Source organism: Calypte anna, chromosome 4B (assembly GCF_003957555.1).
Source record: "Calypte anna isolate BGI_N300 chromosome 4B, bCalAnn1_v1.p, whole genome shotgun sequence".
Classification (NCBI taxonomy): domain Eukaryota; kingdom Metazoa; phylum Chordata; class Aves; order Apodiformes; family Trochilidae; genus Calypte; species Calypte anna.
Window position 1 is genome coordinate 10260645 of NC_044249.1, and position 22320 is coordinate 10282964.

General features: G+C 43.5%; 1 protein-coding gene across 1 annotated transcript in view; it reads right to left on the reverse strand.

The window, feature by feature from the left end:
* The window catches only part of PTPN13 (protein tyrosine phosphatase non-receptor type 13), a 133191-nt gene that overhangs the window by 82741 nt on the left and 28130 nt on the right, over nt 1-22320 (reverse strand). Inside the window, exons 3-5 of the mRNA XM_030450537.1 lie at nt 18517-18525; nt 12318-12487; nt 576-641 (exon numbers count right to left, since the gene is read on the reverse strand). Coding sequence (XP_030306397.1) covers nt 576-641; nt 12318-12487; nt 18517-18525 — 245 coding nt within the window. The remainder of the gene's footprint in view (nt 1-575; nt 642-12317; nt 12488-18516; nt 18526-22320) is intronic.

A 22320-nucleotide genomic window follows, 5' to 3' on the forward strand; every position in this document is an offset into this window, starting at 1 on the left:
TCGGCCCTTCTTGTAGATGGGTGTTACATTTGCCAGTTTCCAATTAACTGGGACATTCCCAGTTTGCCAGAACGTTTGATAAATAATGGGGAGTAGATTGGTGAGCACTTCTGCCAGCTCCTTTGCTACCCTCAGGTGAATCCCACCTGCTCCTATAGACTTGTGCACATCCATGCAGCACAACAGGGCACTGATCATTTCCTCCCAGACTTTGGGGGCTTCATTCTGCTCCCCACCTTGGTCATCCAGTTCAGGGAGCTGTACCCTCAGGGAGCAATTGGCATTGATGACAACTGAGGCAAAATGAGCACTCAGCAGTTCAGCCTTTTCTGTGTTAGCATAGAAATTAACAGAAAGGTAGTATCAGCACTTTTCTGCAAGACACCACCACCATCACCACCCTTGCACACTCCAAAGGATAAAACCCCAGTACAACAGAATTCATACTTCCCTTGTCTCATTATGACATCCTGCCATATTAACTAAAAAGCAGATTCAGTCAAGCTATTAATATTAATATTGCAATATTGCAACATTAATATTGCAATATTAAACAAAACCAAACCTAACCTTACCTGACTTTGAGGAACTTCATGGTCAGCTCCCCAAAAGAGTGCCATACCGAGAGAATAAATATGAACCTGTTGTAAGAAATGAGACATTTGTCAGCTTGTTGAACAGTATTGGAAATGCAAAACAGAACTTTAAAGTAGAGTAACTAATGTTACATAGAGTTGCCTATATATATATATATGCCTGATATTTAAGATCATTTGTCTTCCAAATTGTTCTTCTCCTTTGCCATGAGGGTAAAAGAAGCAAATCCTACTACTATGAAAGGTACTTCATCTAACCAGAGCCTCTTGTCTCTCCATTCAGTTTCATCTCACATTTAAGCCAGAAGCACACGAAATCCATGCGATCAGCCTGGTGTGGGGTACAGACTGCATGGTTGTGTCCAAGGCTCCTAAAAACTGATGCAAGACAGGCCTTAGCAGGACACAGTGGGCTACTACAGTCAAGAGATCCCCCTAAGATTGCTATCAAAGAGAAAAATGAATGGACATAAGAGTATCAATGTATAAAGCAGTCACCTTAATATGCTACTGCTCTTTTAAGATAGAAATACATCAATCCTTACACACTGAATTAACAATTAATGTATCTTAATATGTTACAGCCCATCAGGACAACGATTAAGCTCTTTAAATACTGCAGAATTAAGAGCACAAAGACACACTGCCCCTGTAGGAGACTGTGAAAACAAAACTGTAAATAAATGCAGAGAAAATAAAGGTTTTTTGGACTGTATAAGAAACACACAGGAGTGATGGCTCTTTCTACCAGATTACTAGTAATAATGGTCCTACTTAAAGCAACAAGTTTATTAAATAATTGTGCTGGCAATTAACACAATTACATGGACAGCAATAAATTAAAAACAATTCTCTTACGTCATCCTCTTCACTAACTAAAAGCAAAACATCTTCCTTTAGTCTTAGGTATATACACTGACAAGATCTGTCAAGACTAAAGCACTTCACATCCAGATTTTAAAATCTTAGGGGTAAATTCAGTGTACAAAGGTTTTGAATGAACTCAACAGAACCTATGAAATTATAAAAATATTTTTCTTCTTCCCATACTAAATACATAAGGTTGTTAAATATCAAATCTAGAACTACTTTAAGGGGCGTACAATGAAATTAATCTCTGTACTCAAGAGTCTCTTAGCCTACTCAAGACAACAAAATACAGTCTCAAAGACTCAAAAAAAGAATGATGCTTAAATGTTCTTTTTAGACCGCACATGAAAGATACCACAGCATTACTACACTGTGCCAGGAATTAACCCCAAAACCACAAGTATGATATATTTTTAGATTCCTACTGTAAAGAAAAAAAGTTTCCTTTTCCTGTATCTGGAAGAGCAATACAGAGCTTTGTGACAAGATAAGGAAGTAATTAGTAAATACACTTAGAAGCAACATTAACATCGCTCTCGTAAATTCGGTGTGTTTTATACATATAAAATTGGAATTTGGTGTCCTCATAGAAGCACTCCAATCCTAAACATCTGCTCTTAGGACTTTTGAACAACCAAAACATTGAAGATTTTCTGTAAATTAATACAGTGAACTACCAGACAGAACAACAACACAAAGTTTAAACATTCAAATTTAATGCAGCCAGCATGCAAGAAGCAAGTATGAATGTAGTATACTGAGTAGTTCCCCACTGGGAGATTACAACCCAGTATCACAGATACTCCAGGGTATTTTTGTTTAGGTTTTTTTTTGTTTTGTTTTTGATTGGTTGGGGTTTTTTGTTTTTGTTTTTGGTTGTTTGTTTTTCGTTTGGTTGGATTTTTTTCCTGATGCATTATCAAAAATAATTTTTACATATACTGGTCTATACCATCACCATCATGAAAAGACATCAACTCTTTAAACAGTGATACATTTCAAAGAATTCAACTGGATGGTCTTACAGGAGCAACTGCAGGATGAGTAACTCACAGATGCACATCTTTAGATTACAAATGTCCATCACTGCACCCAAACATGAATACCCCATGAGGAGAACAGCTATGTGATTTAACCACAAGACTTAAAACTGAGAACAAGAATGGTAGCAGCAAATTTTCTTCAAATATTTTTGTATCATCCCAGACTACCAGAAGAGTGTATTTTGCCCCAGAGTGTGCAAAAAGCATGCAGAACTCAAGAGGAGACCTCCCTGTGAAGTGGGTTTGGTCTGCATATGGGGCCGTCCGCTCCCCTCGGCAGGAGTCACCCACTACATTGACCCATCAAGTTTTCATTTTGGGGTAAGTTTTGATGGCCATCCTGAGATGAGTTGGCCTTTTTGAGTCCCTGACTTTGCTTGTAACCAAATCCTCCTGCACAGCCCCAAACCTGCAAGGGCACTAGAGGTGGTGTACTTCTTAGGGAAACACGCTTGCTCTGTTTTCTGTTGGGCACTGGCTTGGTCCCCTTGGTTATGAGAGGATATGGGATCCTCTGTTCCCCTGAGAGTTATTTCCTGTTCTAATTTACGGGAGACCATTTGAAGAAGGTAATCACTTTCCTTCTCACTCTCCCTGATGTTTCTTAGCCTGCCACAGAACACGTTAAATCATCTCAAACCCAAAGCCTGACACTTCAACCTAATATTAAATATAGAATCATAGAATCATAGAATAGGCTGGGTTGGAAGGGACCTCAGAGATCATCGAGTCCAACCCTTGATCAGCTACCGCCACAGTCACTAGACCATGGCACTGAGTGCCATATCGAGTCGCTTTTTAAATGTCTCCAGGGACGAAGAGTCCACCACCTCCCCAGGCAGCCCGTTCCAATGTCTGATCACCCTTTCCGTGAAAAAATTCTTTCTAATAGCCAATCTGAACTTCCCCCGGCACAATTTAAGACCATGCCCTCTTGTCTTTTTGAGAGTTGCCTGGGAAAAGAGACCAACCCCTGCCTGGCTCCATCCTCCTTTCAGGTAGTTGTAGAGAGCAATGAGGTCTCCCCTGAGCCTCCTCTTCCTCAGGCTGAACAGCCCCAGCTCCCTCAGCCTCTCCTCATAGGATCTGTGTTCGAGTCCCTTCACCAGCTTGGTTGCCCTCCTTTGGACCTGTTCAAGGACCTCAATATCCTTCTTGAACTGAGGGGCCCAAAACTGAACACAGTACTCAAGGTGTGGCCTTACCAGGGCTGAGTATAGGGGCAGAATCACCTCCTTGGACCTGCTGGTGACGCTGTTTCTGATACATGCCAGGATGCCATTGGCCTTCTTGGCCACCTGGGCACACTGCTGGCTCATGTTCAGCTTCCTGAAAATCCAGACTCCCAAGTCCCTTTCTGCCTGGCTGCTCTCCAACCACTCTGTCCCCAGCTTGTAGCGCTGCATAGGGTTGTTGTGGCCAAAGTGGAGGACCCGGCACTTGGCCTTGTTGAAGCTCATCCCATTGGAGTCAGCCCATCTCTCCAGTCTGTCCAGGTCCCTCTGCAGAGCCCTCCTGCCTTCCAGCTGATCAACACTTCTCCCCAGCTTGGTGTCATCGGCAAACTTGCTGATGATGGACTCAATCCCCTCATCCAAGTCATCAATGAAGATATTGAACAGGACTGGGCCCAGTACTGATCCCTGGGGGACACCGCTGGTGACCGGCCGCCAACTGGAAGCAGCCCCATTCAGCACCACTCTCTGGGCCCGGCCCTCCAGCCAGTTCCTAACCCAGTGCAGAGTACGCTTGTCCAAGCTGTGGGCAGCCAGCTTTCTCAGGAGGATGCTGTGGGAGACGGTGTCGAAGGCTTTGCTGAAGTCCAGATAGACCACATCCACAGCCTTCCCCTCATCCACCAGGCGGGTCACCTGATCATAAAAGGAGATCAGGTTGGTCAGACAGGACCTGCCCTTCCTAAACCCATGCTGGCTGGGTCTGATCCCCTGTCCATCCTGCAGGTGCTGTGTGATTGCCCCCAGGATGATCTGCTCCATAACCCTGCCAGGCACTGAGGTCAGGCTGACAGGCCTGTAGTTTCCCGGGTCTTCCTTCCGGCCCTTCTTGTGGATTGGCGTGACATTCGCCAACTTCCAGTCATCTGGGATGTCCCCAGTGAGCCAGGACTTCTGGTAGATGATAGAGAGAGGCTTGGCGAGCTCTTCTGCCAACTCTCTCATCACCTTTGGATGGAGTTCATCTGGTCCCATAGACTTGTGGGGATCCAAGCAGCCCAGTAGATCACTGACAGTTTCCTTCTGGATTGCAGGGAGAGTGTTTAGATTCTTGTCTCCTATAGGCTCCAGAAGCCAGCTGTCATCAGGATAGCCCGTTTTACTGTTAAAAACTGAGGCAAAGAAAGTGTTAAATACCTCAGCCTTTTCTTCATCTTTGACAATTACATTCCCGTCCATGTCCATTAAAGAATGAATGTTTTCCTTGCCCCTCCTTTTGCCACTGATGTATCTGTAGAAGGACTTCTTGTTATCCTTCACAGAGGTGGCGAGATTTAGTTCAAGTTGTGCCTTTGTGTCTCTAATTTTTTTCCTACATAACTTAACTGTATTCCTGAATTCCTCTTGAGTAGATAACCCTTTTTTCCATAACCGGTAGGCCCTCTTCTTTATCCTAATTTCCTTCAAAGTCTCTCTGTTGAGCCAGAGTGGTCGTCTTCCCCGCCGGCTCGCCTTTCGGCACACTGGGATAGCCTGCTCCTGAGCTTTCAAAACTTGCTCTTTGAAGAATGTCCATCCCTCCTTGACCCCTTTGTTTTCAAGGGCTGTTTCCCAGGATATGCTCCGGACTAGTCTTCTGAAAAGGCCAAAATCTGCCCTCCGGAAGTCTAATGTAGAGGTTTTATTGACAACCCTCCTTGTGTCCCTGATTATTGAGAACTCTATTATTTCGTGATCACTAAGTCCCAGACGCCCTCCGACCACCACATCCCTCACCAGCCCCTCTCTGTTTGTAAAGAGTAGATCAAGTGGGGCTCCATCCCTGGTAGGCTCATTTACCAGCTGCATCAGGAAATTATCCTCAATACACTCTAGGAATCTCCTAGACTGCCTCCTCTCTGCTGTGTGGAATTCCCAGCAGATGTCCGGCAGGTTAAAGTCACCCACGAGAATAAGGGACGACGATTTTGAAACATGTGCCAGCTGCTTGTAGAAGAGTTCATCACCCTCATCCTCCTGGTTGGGTGGTCTGTAACAGACTCCCACCACAGTATCAGTCTTGTTGGCCTTCCCCCTGATTCTTACCCACAGGCACTCCACCTTATTATCACCTACTTCAATTTCTGTGGAGTCAAGAGACTCTCTAACATACAGGGCTACCCCTCCACCTCTTCTACCCTGTCTGTCCTTTCTGAAGAGCCTGTAGCCACCCATTGCAGCACTCCAGTCATGGGAGTCATCCCACCACGTTTCCGTGATAGCGACTACATCATATCTTTCCTGCTGCACGGTGGCTTCCAGCTCTTCCTGTTTGTTGCCCATTCTGTGTGCATTGGTGTACATGCATTTCAGCTGGGCTGCTGATTTGTCCCTTAACTTGCGCTGTCCACCCTTGGGCTCCTTTCCGGAGGACCTTGTTTCAACCCCTTCCCCCTTCGAACCTAGTTTAAAGCCCTCCTTATTAGACCCGCCAGCTTGTGGGCTAGAGTCCTTTTTCCCCTGTTAGATAGTTGCAGTCCAGCTGAAGTACAAAGGTGATTAAAAAAGACTTCAAGGCACTGGGCCATTTAGTTGATGGGTCAGGAGCACAGGTGGTGTTCGCCTCGGTTCCAGCAATAGAAGATTTAAATGAGAACTAGGAAAACTAATCTGATCAATAGGTGGCTGAGGGATTGGTGCCACCGGCGGAACTTTGGGTTTTTTGACCACGGGACAACTTCCGTACTACCTAGTGTACTCAAAACAGATGGACTTCACCTAACTAACAAGGGGAAAAGGACTCTAGCGTATAAGTTGGAGAGGCTCATAAGGAGGGCTTTAAACTAGGTTTGAAGGGGGATGGGGTTGAAACTGGGCTCTCCAGAAAGGAGCCTAAGGGTGGTCTGCCCAAGGTACGAGACAAACCAGCAGCCCAGCTTAAGTGCATGTACACCAATGCACGCAGCATGGGCAACAAACAAGAGGAGCTGGAAGCCATCACGCATCAGGAAAGCTATGATGTAATCGCTATCACGGAAACGTGGTGGGATGACTCCCATGACTGGAGTGCTACTATAGGTGGCTACAGGCTTTTCAGAAGGGACAGGCAGGGTAGGAGAGGCGGAGGGGTAGCCCTATATGTTAGGGAGTCCCTTGACACTGTAGAAATTGAAGTCTGTAATAATAAGGTGGAGTGCCTGTGGATCAGAATCAAGGGGAAGGTCAACAAGGCTGATATTGTGATGGGAGTCTGTTACAGACCACCCAATCAAGATGATGAGGATGATGAAGTATTCTACAGGCAACTGGCGGATGTCTCCAAATCGTCATCCCTTGTTCTCGTGGGCGACTTTAACCTACCAGACATCTGCTGGGAACTCCACAGCACAGAGACGAAGCAGTCTAGAAGATTCCTGGAGTGTATAGAGGATAATTTCCTGCTCCAGCTAGTAAATGAGCCCACCAGGAATGGAGCCTCGCTTGACCTTCTTTTCACAAAGAGAGAGGAGCTGGTGGGAGATGTGGTGGTCGGTGGTCGCCTGGGACTTAGTGACCATGAAATAATAAAGTTTTCAATATTCAGGGATACAAGGAGGGTCGTCAATAAGACCTCTACGCTGGACTTCCGAAGGGCAGATTTTGACCTCTTCAGAAGACTTGTTCGGAGTATACCCTGGGAAACAGACCTTGAAAACAGAGGGGTACAGGAGGGTTGGTCGTACTTCAAGGAACAAGTTCTGAAAGCACAGGAGCAGGCTGTCCCAGTATGCCGAAAAGCGAGCCGGCGGGGAAGACGACCGGTCTGGCTGAATTGGGAGACTCTGAAAGAAATTAGGGTTAAGAGGAGGGCCTACCAATTATGGAAAAAAGGGATAACTACTGAGGAGGAATTTAGGAATATTGTTAAGTCATGTCGAAAGAAAATCAGAGACAAAAAAGCACAATGCGAACAGAATCTCGCCACCTCTGTGAAGGATAACAAAAAGTCCTTCTACAGATACATTAGCAGCAAAAGAAGGGGCAAGGAAAATATCCATTCTTTACTGGACACGAGTGGGAATATAGTTGTTAAAGATGAAGAAAAGGCTGAGGTATTTAACACCTTCTTTACCTCAGTTTTCAGCGGAAAGACAGGTTACCCTGAAGACGGATGGCTTCTGGAGCTCATAGAAAGTGACATGAATCTAAACAGCCCCCCTGTAATCCTGAAGGACACAGTCTGTGACCTACTGCGATGCTTGGATCCCCACAAGTCTATGGGACCAGATGGGATCCACCCAAGGGTAATGAAAGAGCTGGCAGAAGAGCTCGCCAAGCCTCTCGCTATCATCTACCAACAGTCCTGGCTCACTGGGGACATCCCAGATGATTGGAAATTGGCGAATGTCACGCCAATCCACAAAAAGGGCCGGAAAGAGGACCCAGGAAACTACAGGCCCGTCAGCCTGACCTCAGTGCCTGGCAGGGTCATGGAACAGATCATCCTCAGTGCAATCACACAGCACCTGCAGGATGGGCAAGGGATAAGACCCAGCCAGCACGGTTTTAGGAAGGGCAGGTCATGCCTGACCAACCTGATCTCCTTTTATGATCAGGTGACCCGACTGGTGGATGAGGGGAGGGCTGTGGATGTGGTCTACCTAGACTTCAGCAAAGCCTTTGACACCGTCTCCCACAGCATCCTCCTGAAAAAACTGTCAGCCCGCAGCTTGGACAGGAGCACCCTGTGCTGGGTTAGGAACTGGCTGGAGGGCCGGGCCCAGAGAGTGGTGCTGAACGGGGCTGCATCCAGTTGGCGGCCGGTCACTAGTGGTGTCCCCCAGGGATCAGTGTTGGGCCCAGTTCTGTTCAACATCTTCATTGATGATTTAGATGAGGGGATTGAGTCCATCATCAGCAAATTCGCAGACGACACTAAGCTGGGGGGGAGTGTTGATCAACTAGAAGGCAGGAGGGCTCTGCAGAGGGACCTGGACAGACTGGAGAGTTGGGCTGATTCCAACGGGATGAGGTTTAACACGGCCAAGTGCCGGGTCCTGCACTTTGGCCACAACAACCCCATGCAGCGCTACAGGCTGGGGACAGAGTGGCTGGAGAGCAGCCAGGCAGAAAAGGACCTGGGAGTCTGGATCGACAAGAAGCTGAACATGAGCCAGCAGTGTGCCCAGGTGGCCAAGAAAGCCAATGGCATCCTGGCCTGTATCCGGAGCAGCATTGCCAGCAGGTCCAAGGAAGTGATTCTGCCCCTGTACTCAGCCCTCGTGAGGCCACACCTTGAGTACTGTGTCCAGTTCTGGGCCCCCCAGTTCAGGAAGGATATCGAGGTCCTGGAGCAGGTCCAAAGGAGGGCAACCAGGCTGGTGAAGGGACTCGAGCATAGACCCTACGAGGAGAGGCTGAGAGAACTGGGGTTGTTCAGCCTAAAGAAGAGGCGGCTCAGGGGAGACCTCATCGCTCTCTACAACTACCTGAAAGGAGGGTGTAGCCAGGTGGGGGTTGGGCTCTTTTACCAAACGACTTTCAACAAGACAAGAGGGCATGGACTTAAGTTGTGCCAGGGGAAGTTTAGGTTAGATATTAGAAAGAATTTCTTTACGGAAAGAGTGATCCGTCATTGGAATGGGCTGCCCACTGAAGTGGTGGATTCTCCGTCCCTGGAGATATTTAAAAAAAGACTGGATGTGGCACTCAGTGCCATGGTCTAGCAACCGCAACGGTGGTTCAAGGGTTGGACTCGATGATCTCTGAGGTCCCTTCCAACCCAGCCAATTCTATGATTCTATGATTCTATGATATGCTGAAATTCATCCCATAGTCAAAAAACCCAAAGTTCTTCCGGTGGCACCAGTCCCTTAGCCACCTATTGATGAGATATGTTTTCCTGCTCCTCTCCTCATTCATCTGCTCTAATGCAGGGACTCAGGTGAACACCACCTGTACTCCTGATCCACCAACTAATCGACCCAGGGCCTTGAAGTCCTTTTTAATTGCCCTAGTATTTCTTCCATTGATATCGTCACTGCCAGCCTGGACTACCAGCAGTGGGTAATAATCTGAGGGTCGAATTAGTTGAGGGAGTCTCTAGTAATGTCCCTCACCCGGGCGCCAGGAAGGCAGCATACCTCTCTGTGGGATGGGTCTGGTCGACATATAGGTCCCTCAGTTCCCCTCAGAAGGGAGTCACCAACTACGACTACCCTTCTTCTTTTCTTTGTGGGTGAAGTTTTAATCTGGCTGCTAGACAGGGGGCGAACGGGAGACCCTCTGGACAGATCGTCCTCTTGTCCGTCCTCCTCTTGATCCTCTGGGTCTAGGGCCTCATATCTGTTCTCTATGGGCACCTGGGGGGATGGTGGGGGTTGGGGGAGAATTCTTTTGCCTTTCCGGTGGGGGATCTGTTTCCATTCTCCCCTATCCACCTGGTCCGCATCAGCTGCCTGATAGGAGGGGCAGGGCTTTACCGTATCCTGTTGCATTTCTAATGCAGTCGAAAGGGTGTGACTCCACCAGTCAATTTCCCTTTCGCTATCCCTAATACTTCTCAGTCTCTCCACCTCCTCCTTAAGCTCTGCCACCATGCTCAGCAAGTCATTGACCTGCCCGCATCTTACACAGGGCTTATTTTCACTGTCCGCGGGTGCTAAGACGAGGCTTAAACATTCGGCACATCCAGAGACTTGAACAGCTACATCCATTTTTTTGTTCCTCTTAAGGGATTCTGTCTGTATGGACACATCCTTCTTCTTGACAGCAACAGTTTTTGCTTTTTTGGAGACCATCCTGCTCGCTCTGCCTACGCGAACTGCCTCGCTAACTGCTGCTTCACTTTCCTGTTTGCCTGCTCCTGTTCGCCGCGCTCCGGGTCGCTGGCGCTCCCAGAAACCTCTTAAATACCTTCTCTCCGGTGTGGTGGCCGCGCCCTTCACAGCCCTTAACAGCTGATTGGCCTCACCAAAGACCCTCCAGCTGAAAGTTGGGCAGCAGCAGTAGCAGGCTCCCAGCAGCCTTATAAATATTATTATATTTAATAAAAATATTATATTATTTGTCCTGGTTTCGGCCAGGATAAAGGTGATTTTCTGTCTTGTACTTTTGCTTTTAGCTAAGTCTCTTGTAAGTCTCTTGCACTTGCTGAAATTAACAGCAACTTTCTCAGACAGTGTCTGCTTCTGGGACTGATAACACTCGATGTTTATAGTTACTGCTAGAGACTGGTGTGCAGAACCAAGGACACTGCTCAGCTCTGAGGAAAATTTTTACCCTCCAGAAGGAAGAAAGAGGTCCCACCTGCAGCCCTCCTTTATTACTTGTTTGTTTGAAACCAAACCTTGCCTATTTACAAATACAGTTGTTTCCCAATGAAAACAGCAAAACAGTTGCTGCAGCCTAGAGTCTTCATTTTGTCACCACCATCCAGCAAGCAAGATTATACTGATATGATTAAATGAATTCACACAGATGCAATTGGAGAGGATTAATCAGCACTGTAGATGTGCAAAATGCCAGTATTTAGTCATCACCTATTAATATGTTCTGGGTTGGAGTTTATAGGCCACAGTAGTCCCCCTAAGGATTCCCTTCCTAAAGATTAAAGAACATCATAGCATGGCTTTTAATAGGAACAATTCTCTATTTAAATAATTTCAAGAAGAAAACGTGACATACTGAATGAATACTGGCACAGAACAAAGAATACAATCAACTCTGATAAAGGTCACAAACATGTAATTGCAAAACTTTTCTTCTGGCATTTTTAAAGACCTGTTTTGTATATAGGCAATACTGTTTTCCTTCAGAGCAGAAACATGCATTGTTCTTCCTGGAGGAAGACTGTCAGAATTGTTCCCAGCAGATAGCTTTCTTCTCTAAGGTTTATCAATCCAGAAAAGCCAAGGAGATGGAAATGGATCTCCTCCTCTTAATTCTACCTCTAGATACCCTTGACTCGGCTAAGCTGGTGGTTTTCTGGGAAGAGAGATACCATTTGCAGCAAATTATTCTTAAAGAAACATCTGAGAAACTGGTCATTTTGACTGTAAGGATCAATGACTGTGAAGAAGCAGAACACATATACAAACCTTACCCACCTTCTACCTTACCCCCAGCCACCTGAAGGGAAGAGTTAAAAAGGAAAGGTGGAAAGGAACAATTTTTTACATAGCTGAGGAACACTTATGTTAGTTACGATAAACTTTTTCTTTTGAGATGAGTGTAGGAATATCCCATTATTTTAAGCACTGGACTGTTTGAGTTACTTCTTGGCTTACCTCTTCCGTACATTTTGCCAAAATTAAAAAAAAATTAAAACTGTTGATGTCACTGAGATCTTAGAGAAGAAGGAAGGTAAAGTCTTGCTTAATACTAATTCAATGATCTGTTATTCTGTGCAACTATTGCCCAAGTATGGCTGCCAGAAGTGCACATGTAACAAGGACCTTCACACAGACACTTATTAAATGCATCCAACCATAATCATCATTCCACTTTTATGGACAAACGCAAAGTAGGAGAACACCCCTCTATCACAAAAGAAATCAATAATTACATATACAAATCAAGAACCACGGGGAGACAGAAACTATAGTTTAAAGCAATCTTGTGAAGGGATTAACAGCAGAAGTCACCAGCTGTCTGCCAAGGAAGAGTTAGTGTACCTTTTCAACATCCAACAGAGAGGACAGAGAATGGTTCTGCAGAACCTCTGGTGCTGTAAATGCTCGCAGGTCTTGGTGGGAGACATTTTCATCAGTAAATGATATACTGCCAGATGGAAGCAACAGGAGAGACCATGGAGAAATGATGAATCCCAGAGAAGTAGGATCAGCTGTATTTGAAAGGAAAAAAACACCCTGAAATTAAAGCAACATTCTTTGAGCCCTCTACTTGATGTTATTTTATTTGCTAAAAGACAAATTTATTATCAACCTACATGTTATTAATGGAATGGTTTCTTGCTTCCTTTTCCACATGTGGTGCTTCATAACCACAACAGCCACATCGATTTTAATCACACTACAGTGTACCATTTACCTTTTCGATAATTCTTTACCATTATTCATACCAGCAAGCTAAGGAAGGGACTGCTAAAACACTCAAACTCTTCTCTCCTCATATTATTTCATTTATGTTACAGTCAACATATAAAATTATCCTGTTTTATAGTGAAAATATCATTAAGGCTAATTCCTACATACAAATGGAGTTAGCTACTATAATAATGCAGCACTACTTCAGCAGCAATGCTCTGAAGAAAGAATAAAACATTAGTACAGAGAGGAAATACTTAAGTCAGCTGCTGGTAGAACTGGGAAAGATGGAAAAGTTTGGAGACACTGAAGTCCTTTTTAGCCTAAAGAAAAAAAAAAATTCAAAAGTGAAAAAGAAAAGAAAAATTCTAGAGAGCAGTGAGAGTGGGCAAAGAATAAACCTGAAATCTTAGCAAGATTGCCCATATAAACCCTCTGAAGAATACCTGGAAGTAAAAATATAAGCACCAAGATCAGAGAATAAAAAGTGTCAAAGAAAACTTCCTACACCAGGAATACTCAATTTGCCAGCTCAGTTATTGATGTCTGATGATCCTTCTGCCTAGCTTCTGTCCACAGACCTATTAAAAAAACCCAAAAAACAAAAACCAAACAAAAATGAAGCGGGAGGGGAGGGGAAAGCAGATTGCATGCACAGGGGAAGGTGTTAAACCCAAAGCTAACCTGAAAATAAAAGTTCACTAGGGCAGGAAAAAGAGAAACCATTTCATTGAGTAAAACTTTCTCTGATTTTGGTGTTTGAGTACTTTTCAAACAGTAAATCAGCTCGGTGTCACTGAGGGAGACACCAGCTTTTATCTAAGTGAAAAAAAGTTATTTTTCTATAGGCAAGGAGACAGTTGCTGGTTTTTGCTACATGATATATCAAAGATCTAAGGAAATGTGCATTTTCTTTTCTCTCTACATAGTAAGCAACAACAGCAGAATAATTATTTCCTCCTTCAATTCCACCACTAACATTTTCCATTTTCTTATTAGCTCAGGGTGTTCCTGCAGTGCTGATTTGTCAAGCTCTTCAATTATCTTGTAATCTAGAATATTTCTGATCTCCTAGGAAATGTATTAAATTACTGCTTGGAGGTATCAGACGTAAAAGGATCTACCACATGAGTCCTACCATTTCTTCTACTCCTCTTCCTCCAGAAGTAGCTTTCAGGCTTTCTACATTGCATTAAAGCAAAGCAAAACTATATTAATAACCTGGTAGTACAGCTATCCAGAAAAACTTTCCAAACTTTCAGATCCTGAAGCTCATAAAGTTACCCCTCCTACTAATAAGTACAAGATGCATCATTCAGTACAAAACCCAATCATTCATTTTTCAAACTAAGCCTATGATGCATATTTTTCTGCATATACCTGAAATCACTATGCAGAATATTGCTTTACAAAAGAAGAGACACCACTGAGTGCCACAAAAATTCTAGAAATGGAAAGACAGTCTATTTTAAGTAGTTAATTTAAGTTGTTTAATCATCTGAGGTCCAAAGGAGTTTCCTATACTTTTACTAATGGATTTTACAGTACCAGTGTGTTTTGCTGAAAACCAGGATGATAAGCTTAGGATTCACAGTGCACAACTAGTTCCATCTACTGTGCTTTTTACAACATACAAGAGTAAGTTTTATACAAACCATCTTAAAAATACCAAATGCAAAACCATACCTGATCATATCCCTCAGAAGACAAGATCTAGGAGGGGTTTCCTATCCTATTTCAGCAAGTAAAATCCCAAGGGACAGGCAATATATGCCATTTGAGCCTACTCATGTCACTAGAATGCCAAGCAAAAGAAAACATATGGGTCAACTAACAAGCTACACAAGTAACTTTCTGTTTCTAGACTTTCTCCAGTGTGACCTCAAATACTTCCAAATAATGAATGAATTTATCTAGATGTCATAAAAAAATAAAATCCAACGAACAGACAAAGAACTGTATTTGCTGAGCTACTTAAAAAAATATCAATTTGGTCAAAAGGAGAGATCCTAAATTTTAAGCTTAATTAATTACCAGATGGCCAAGAAGACCAACAGCATCCTTGCCTGATGCTGTTGGTGACTGCTCCCCTGCATTCAGCACTGGGGAGGCTGCACCTCAAATAATGCACTCAGTTCTGGGCCCCTCACTACAAGGACACAGAGTTGTTGTAGTGTGTGCAAAGAAGAGAAACAAAGCTGGTGATGGGTCTGGAGCACAAGTCTTACAAGGAGCAGCTGATGGAATTGGGATTGTTTGGCCTAGAGAAGATAAGGCTGAAGGGAGACCTTACTGCTCTTCCTCAGCTACCTGAAAGGAGGATATAGTGAGGTGGAACTTGGATTCTGCTCCCATGTAACTGATGAGAGAATGAGAGGAAATGGACTCAAGTTGCAGCAGGGGAATGTTCAGATTGGATATTAGGAAGACTTTCTTTATGGAAAGATTGGTCAGGCAGGGGCACAGGCTGCCCAGGGAGGTGGCAGAGACAACATCTCTGGAGGTGTTAAAAAATCGTGTGGACATAGCACTTGAAGACATCTTTTAGTTGGCTGATGGTGTTGGGTTGATGGTTGGACCTGATGATCTTAGAGGTCCTCAGCAACCTTAATGATTCTATGAATCCTTACATCATAATACACATTTGCCTTTTTCATAGAAGCATGGAATAGTTTGGGTTGGAAGAGACTACCAAGATCATCTACATGCAACCCTCCAGCCATGGGCAGGGACACCTACCATTAGATCAGGTTGCTTAGAACCCCATTCAACCCGGCCCTGACAGAGAGAGTGCTTCCCTTGGTAACCTGTTCCAGTGTCTCACCACCTTCACAGAATCAGAATTTCCTCCTAACATCTAAACATAAATCTCCTCTCTTCAAGTTTTAAACCATTACTCCTTGCCCTTTCACTATACACCCATGTCAAAAGCTCTGCCCCAGCTTTCTTATAGGCTTGCTTCATGTACTGGAAAGCTGCTATAAGGTCTCCCCAGAGCCTCACTTTCTCCAGACTGAACAACCCTAGCTCCCTCAGCCTGGCTTCACAGGGGAGGTGCTCCAGCCCTCTGAGCATTTTTGTAGCTCTCCTCTGAACACGTTCCATAAACTCCAACGGCCTTCCCGTGTTGGGGACTCCAGAACTGGACACAGTACTCCAGGTGGGCTCTCACAAGAGCAGAGCAGAGCAGAGGAGGAGAATCCCCTCCCTCGACCGCTGTCTCTGCTTCTTTTGATTCAGCCCAGGACCCGGTTGGCTTTCTGGGCTGCAGGTGCACATTGATGGCTCATGCTGAGTTTCTGCTCCACCACCACCCCCAAGTCCTTCTCCTCAGGGCTGTCCTGAATCCTTTCTCCTCCCAACCTGTATTCATGCATGAGATTGCCTAAACCCAGTTATACAGAACGATGCAGTTTGTACAAGCCCACTTCGAGCCTGTCCAGGTCCCTCTGGATGGCATCCCTTCCCTCCAGCCTGGTGACTTCACCACACACTTTGGTGTCATCAGCAAACTTGCTGAGGGTGCACTCAATGCCACTGTCCATGTCTCCAACAAAGATACTAAACAGCACTGGTCCCAGTACTGACCCTTGAGGAACACCACTCATCCCATTTTGATACTGAGCCACTGATCACAACTCTTTGGGTGCCATCATCCAGCCAGTTCCTTATTCAATAAGTGGTCTATCCATTGAATCTATATAATTCCAGTTTGGAGACCAGAATGTCATGTGGGACAGTATCAAATGCTTTGCACAGGGCCAGGTAGATGATGTCTGTTGCTCTGCCTTTGTCCATCGAGGCTGTGACCCCACTGTAAAAGGCCACCAGATCAGTCATGCAGGACTTACCCTTAGTGAAGCTGTGTTGGCTTTCACCAGTCCCCCCTATGTTATCTGCTTGCCTTAGCAGAGCCTTCTGGAGTTTCTGCTCCATGATCTTGCCAGACACAGAGATGAGACTATCCTGGAGTTTCCTGGGTCTTTTTTTCCCCATTTTTGAAAATAGGGGTTATGTTTTTCCTTTTCCAATCAGAAGGAACTTCTCCAGACAGCCATGACTTTTCAAATATGATGGACACTGGCTTTGCAACTTCACCAGCCAGTTTTTTCAGGAGCAGTGGGTGAATTCCATCAGGTCCCATGGACTTGTTCACCTTCAGGTTTTTTATGTGGTCTTGAACCTACTCTTTATCTACAATGGGGGGGATCTTCCTTTTCCCAGTCCCAACCTTTGGCTTCCATAACATGGAGGGTGTGATCAGACTCCTTCCAGTGAAGACAGAGGCAAAGTAGTCATTGAGTACCGTGGCCTTTTCTACATCTTGGATGACCAGCTCTCCTCTTTCCTTCTGGAGTGGGCCCACATTTTCTTTAGTCTTCCTCTTGTCACTGACATACCTGTAGTCCTGAATCTCCCTTGCCAGATCCAGTTCTCCCTGTGCTTCCACTTTCCTGACCTGATCTCTTGCTTCTCTAACTACTTCTCTGTGTATCTGTCCTTGCTTCTACAATCTGGAAACTTTGTTTTTAACCCTAAGTGTGTCCAGGAGTTCCCTACTCATCCACAGAGATTTCCTTCTTCTTCATTGGGACACACTGGTCCTGGTCACAGAGGATGTGATCCTCCCCTCCCATCATGGGCTTTGTCCCATTTCTCCCATTCTGAAGAGACCGAAGTCTGCCATTTTAAAATCAAGTGCCATCAGCTTAATTCACACTTTTCTTGCTGCCCTAGGGTTCTTGAATTCTACAGTGTCATGGTCACCACAGCTTTTTCTCCCATTGACTTTTACATCACTCACCAGCCCAGCCCCACAGAAATCCAACCAACACCTAGTTACAAAAAGATTTAAGCCTAGAATTACCCTCTTCAGTGGCCAAGCCAAAATATTTGTTTGGTACAGTAGCAAAACTAACCAATCATGTCCAAGATCATGTCAGTGTATAACAAGACACTTGGCATAAACCAAATTGCAATACCTCTACAAACACCTTCTTTTAGCATGACCAATTTCAAAATCAGAGATGAGTAATAACTCATATTGTGAAAAACTCATCACGTATGTAGATTTCAAAATAAGATGAACTGAAGAGAACTCCTCTATCAAGAAGTCTGACCACCACATATATATAGCAAAAGTCAAGGAAATTTACTTCAATCAACTTAATTAAATAAAATTTAATCACCCCCTCCCCGCCCCAAGAGATGACATTTTGTACCATGCCTTCAATCCAAATGCCTCTTAAATAAACAGAGCAACTGCTGTTCACTGTTGTGGCAGTAAGTTCAGATGCTAAGCAAAATAAATGTAGAGATGGAAAGACCCCTCCCATTATACATATGCAAGAACACTCACATTACAAAGAGCAAAGCATTTTTAGAAAGAAGACATTAGTTGGCCATCAAGTTCAGAAAATAACCCTGCAGATAATTACTAGATTTTCACTAGTTCCATGTGTATGTACCTCTGATATAAAAAAACCCAAAAACGAACCAAACAAAAAACAAACCCACATTTTAAAATATAGTAAGATTTTTTTGCTTAAAACAATCAACCCAGGAACCTTAAGTAATGTGGAGGCTTTATCCTTTAACGTTTTACATGACAAAGACCTAGGAAATACTGAAACATACTACAGAAACAAGAAATAAGACTAAATTGTGTTTCTGTTTCATTAAGAACAGCAGAAGAGGGGGGAAAAAAAACCCACAAAACCCCCACAAAACCAACCAACCAAACAAACAAAACCAAACCCACACCTGGGCTGAAGTCTAACCAATATTAATTAAAACAAACTTTGCAGCATTCATTTGTCCCCTGCACCTATAGAAGCTGAATTTATTGTTCCATGTAGAATAGTTCAGTCCACATTCAATAATCTTCATGATGTGAAGCAATTAAGCATTAATTGGAATTACATTTACAACAACTAAGATACAATTAATTACAGTAATTGTAAATTAGAAGGGCTGATTTTGCTCTGATGAGAGCAAGATAACTCCTTCTTCCTTTCTGCCCTTAAGGCATGCACTGCAAACCAAAATAATGGCCTTGGAGCTCCTACTATGCGTATTTAGCCAAAGAAAAATACTTTTAAGTAACTCTCCAAGTGCCTTTTCACATGTTTGTAAGTAACAACGATGCAACACATAAAATAGCCAGAAAAACACCATTAATGTCATCTCCTTTCTGGCTTTCAGAAGAATTTACAAGGAAAACTACTCCCCAGAACAGAGGGGAAAATGACCCCCTGAAAAAAAAAAACCAAACACATCCAAACTCCTCTTTCTAAAGGCATAGCTTCTGGTCAGTTTTCTACTCAGTAGGCTTTAAACTGCACCAGAGCTGCCAACCTTCTGAGTTAATTCCAAAACTATGCAACTTGGCAACACACTTGTGAGAGCACAGTTTAGTAAGCACTGCCAAGACAGAAATAAACTCAGAGTGAACTGGTTTTAAATGCAGTAAAAAACTGAACCAATCTTCAGCTACACAGCATCTGCTGAACAAATGAAAGACTTCTAAAACAGTCCTTTACAGGGTTTAACAGGACACAAGTAGCTAAAGACAAAACAAACAAACAAACAAACAAAAAAACAAAAAAACCCCACCACCACCACATTATAAGAGACAGTAAGCTCAGGTAGAAATTTAAAATTGATCTATCCTACAATTTTGATAGCAGGTAATTTTGAACTCCTGAACTACACAGACAATTCATGCTCCTTCAATTTGTATTTTTCCCACTTCTCTCTTAGGCAGCAGACATTAGCAAAAAAGGTAGCAAGTGCTGTACACTACATCTTTTTCAGGACACAAAAGAAACACCTTAAAAAAGCACAGAACCAGCCAAAAGCATACTTAAGGTTTTCAACACCTGTCTCATCTTTCTCTTTGCTTTACTCTGTAGTCCTCACTGAGACAAGATTTCTCCTAGCACAGAGGAACCTGAAGATGTTTGGCCAGTAGTTGGCCAGGCAGACCACTGCCCTAGACAGGCCAGGATTTTGCCAGCACAAGGGATGAGTTCTGCTGACTGAGCTGGTGCATCATGTCCTTGCTTGTTCAGTGTGCAAGGGAAGAAATACTGCAGCGCTTCTGCTCCCTTTCCCTTGTGCACAAAGGCTTGGGACTGGGCTGAGAACCCGGATTTGATACTTCCAACTACTTAGGAACCAGCAGGCACAGGGAGAAGCACTATGAGGTTAACTGAAATTTACTCATGCCTGAAAATCCTGGAATAAGAAACAGGGCGACCAATTCAGTTTCTCAGATCACTCCTGTTGTTCCCAAGATGCTCCCCGGTCAGCCTGAGACCACACTGCAGATTATTGATACTTTGACCAAATTCAGCAGAGAGTTCTGAAAAGAGCACAATTACTAAACTGAGCCTCACTTGAAAGGAAAAATTAAAAAAATTTTTTTAAATTACCAAACCCACAAAAGCTTGATCTCTTTCCCTCTCAGCAACCAAAAGATCAAATGATGATAGGTTAAAAAAGTTAGTCCACAACACTTACAAGTAAAGAGAAAAATCCAATCATTTAACACCTGCCAGCAAGCAGTGGTTGGAAAATGAGGATTACACATGCACCCTTCCCACAACCCTAGTTTGTTTTCCCTTTTGTCAACCAAAACAATCAATTTTCCTCACCACCCCAACTAGGTCTGTGACAACCTGGGACCCACAACTAGTTCCCATCAACATATTTTACCTTCCTTCTTTTCCTTACACTGATCCAAGCTAAGCAGATGCAATAGTATGACTGTCAACAAGATTTACAGATCCAAAAACCACAACTGCCCTTCTATCCATCCACTTTCAGGGGATACTAACTTTTCTTTATGTAAATCATTACCTCTATACAGACTCGCAAGACAGTTGATTTGTAAACTCCCTCATTCTTTACTCAGCTTCCCTTTCTATTATCATATTTGTTTTTTCCCCCTTCTCTTCTCCCTCCCCTTAAAAATGTCCTGAAAGATAACATCCAACAATTTTCAGAATCCACAATACATGCATTGTCATAGGAGTGGCCAAAATCACATATGAAGCCTTTCCCACCTGGTTTATAATCCTCAGCAGCAGAGAGCACAGCATGCTCCTTACATTTATGTGCTCACACTCAAGACACTTCAAAGACCTGCTCATTTGACCTCATGAAGCACTGAATGCAAGACCCAGCGTGTCTGAAACAGCTGATACACCCTTTCAACAACAAAATAGTTATTGCAGATAATTAAACAGATGTAAGAGAAGGGCAGGTCTGGTATCGGCCTTTCCAAATCTCCAAATTAAACTCAATGTCACTACTACAACTGACGTCAGACCTGAACCTGAGCACTAGATTGCCTTTCTCCTCCATTCAATACTTACAATTTGCTGGCAGCTACTGGAGTTAATCTTCTAAATGAGTGACTGGGCATTTCAATCTAATCTTTCATTGCTTATAGTGACCAAAATATTCTAAAGTATTTTTAAAGAGTTTGATGCCTGTTAGAACACATATATGCATAAAAATATTCAGTCATTTATTTGATAATATGACATTAAACATGATACACATCCAAAACATGGATTTTCATTCTGTGCTTTGATGGATAGGAAGACAGACTCACTAAATGACACACAGAATTTTTATACACCAGGCATTTTAACAAAAGCTTCTTCGAGGCATTTTTCCCTAATTTCTTAAAACTAGTTAATTGACAACCACATTTTCAGTTGGTGGAGTAATTGCAATAATTCCCAACTTCAGACTGCCAAAAGGCTCTATTAGGCTTAGATAAATAAATAAATAGTTACTTGGGCTGGTGATTTCTTTAAGTGTCAGGGGGTTGCTGGGCTGGTGTGCGGAGGTTGCCAACAGATGGCAGTTTAAGAGTTGACCACTTCCATGCCCTTTTTATCCTCATTTCAAAACAGTTGGACCACAGTTGTTGAATATACTTTATTTTTAAAAGAAACCTATTATTGAAAACACTCAAAGATTAGAATTTTGTTACAGAACAATATGTTCAGGGACCCTGCAGGAAGAATATAGCATCTCCAAGACTGGTCAGAGCTAAGCACATAGAAGGTAAAAAGCTCACATGTTGCCCTCTACCCAGTTCTGAAAAATTATGGAAACTCATCCTCTGTCATAGAATAGCTCTTCCATGCTTTATGCTACATCTGAAATTTAATAATGGAAAACAGAGTTTCTCTAGGATACCCCATTTGCCATAAGCTCTCCACAAATAACAACACTGAGTCAGAGAAGCCTACAGAAATCTCTGCATACTCTCATTTTACATCTTCATTAGGAAGCACAGAAACTGATATTGAAGACAACCAAAAAAAGGTATAGAGACTGTTTCCTTAGTCAAGCCAAATCTTCACTAAAGACTGTCTGGTTATCTTAATCTTGCTGGGAGAAATTAGATTGCCTTTGTCAACATTAGCTACAGAGTAAAGCTCTTTCATTTGAGTGTCTCTTGAAGAGCATTTTACCACAGGGCTATACCCCAGGTTAATTAATAGCATGCAGCCATGAAAATGGTTTGCTGAATGAGCAGAAAAGCAACTCAGTAAAACAGCTTCATTTCCAAGAACAAACAGATTCTTCCGGCACTGATTTTATCTGA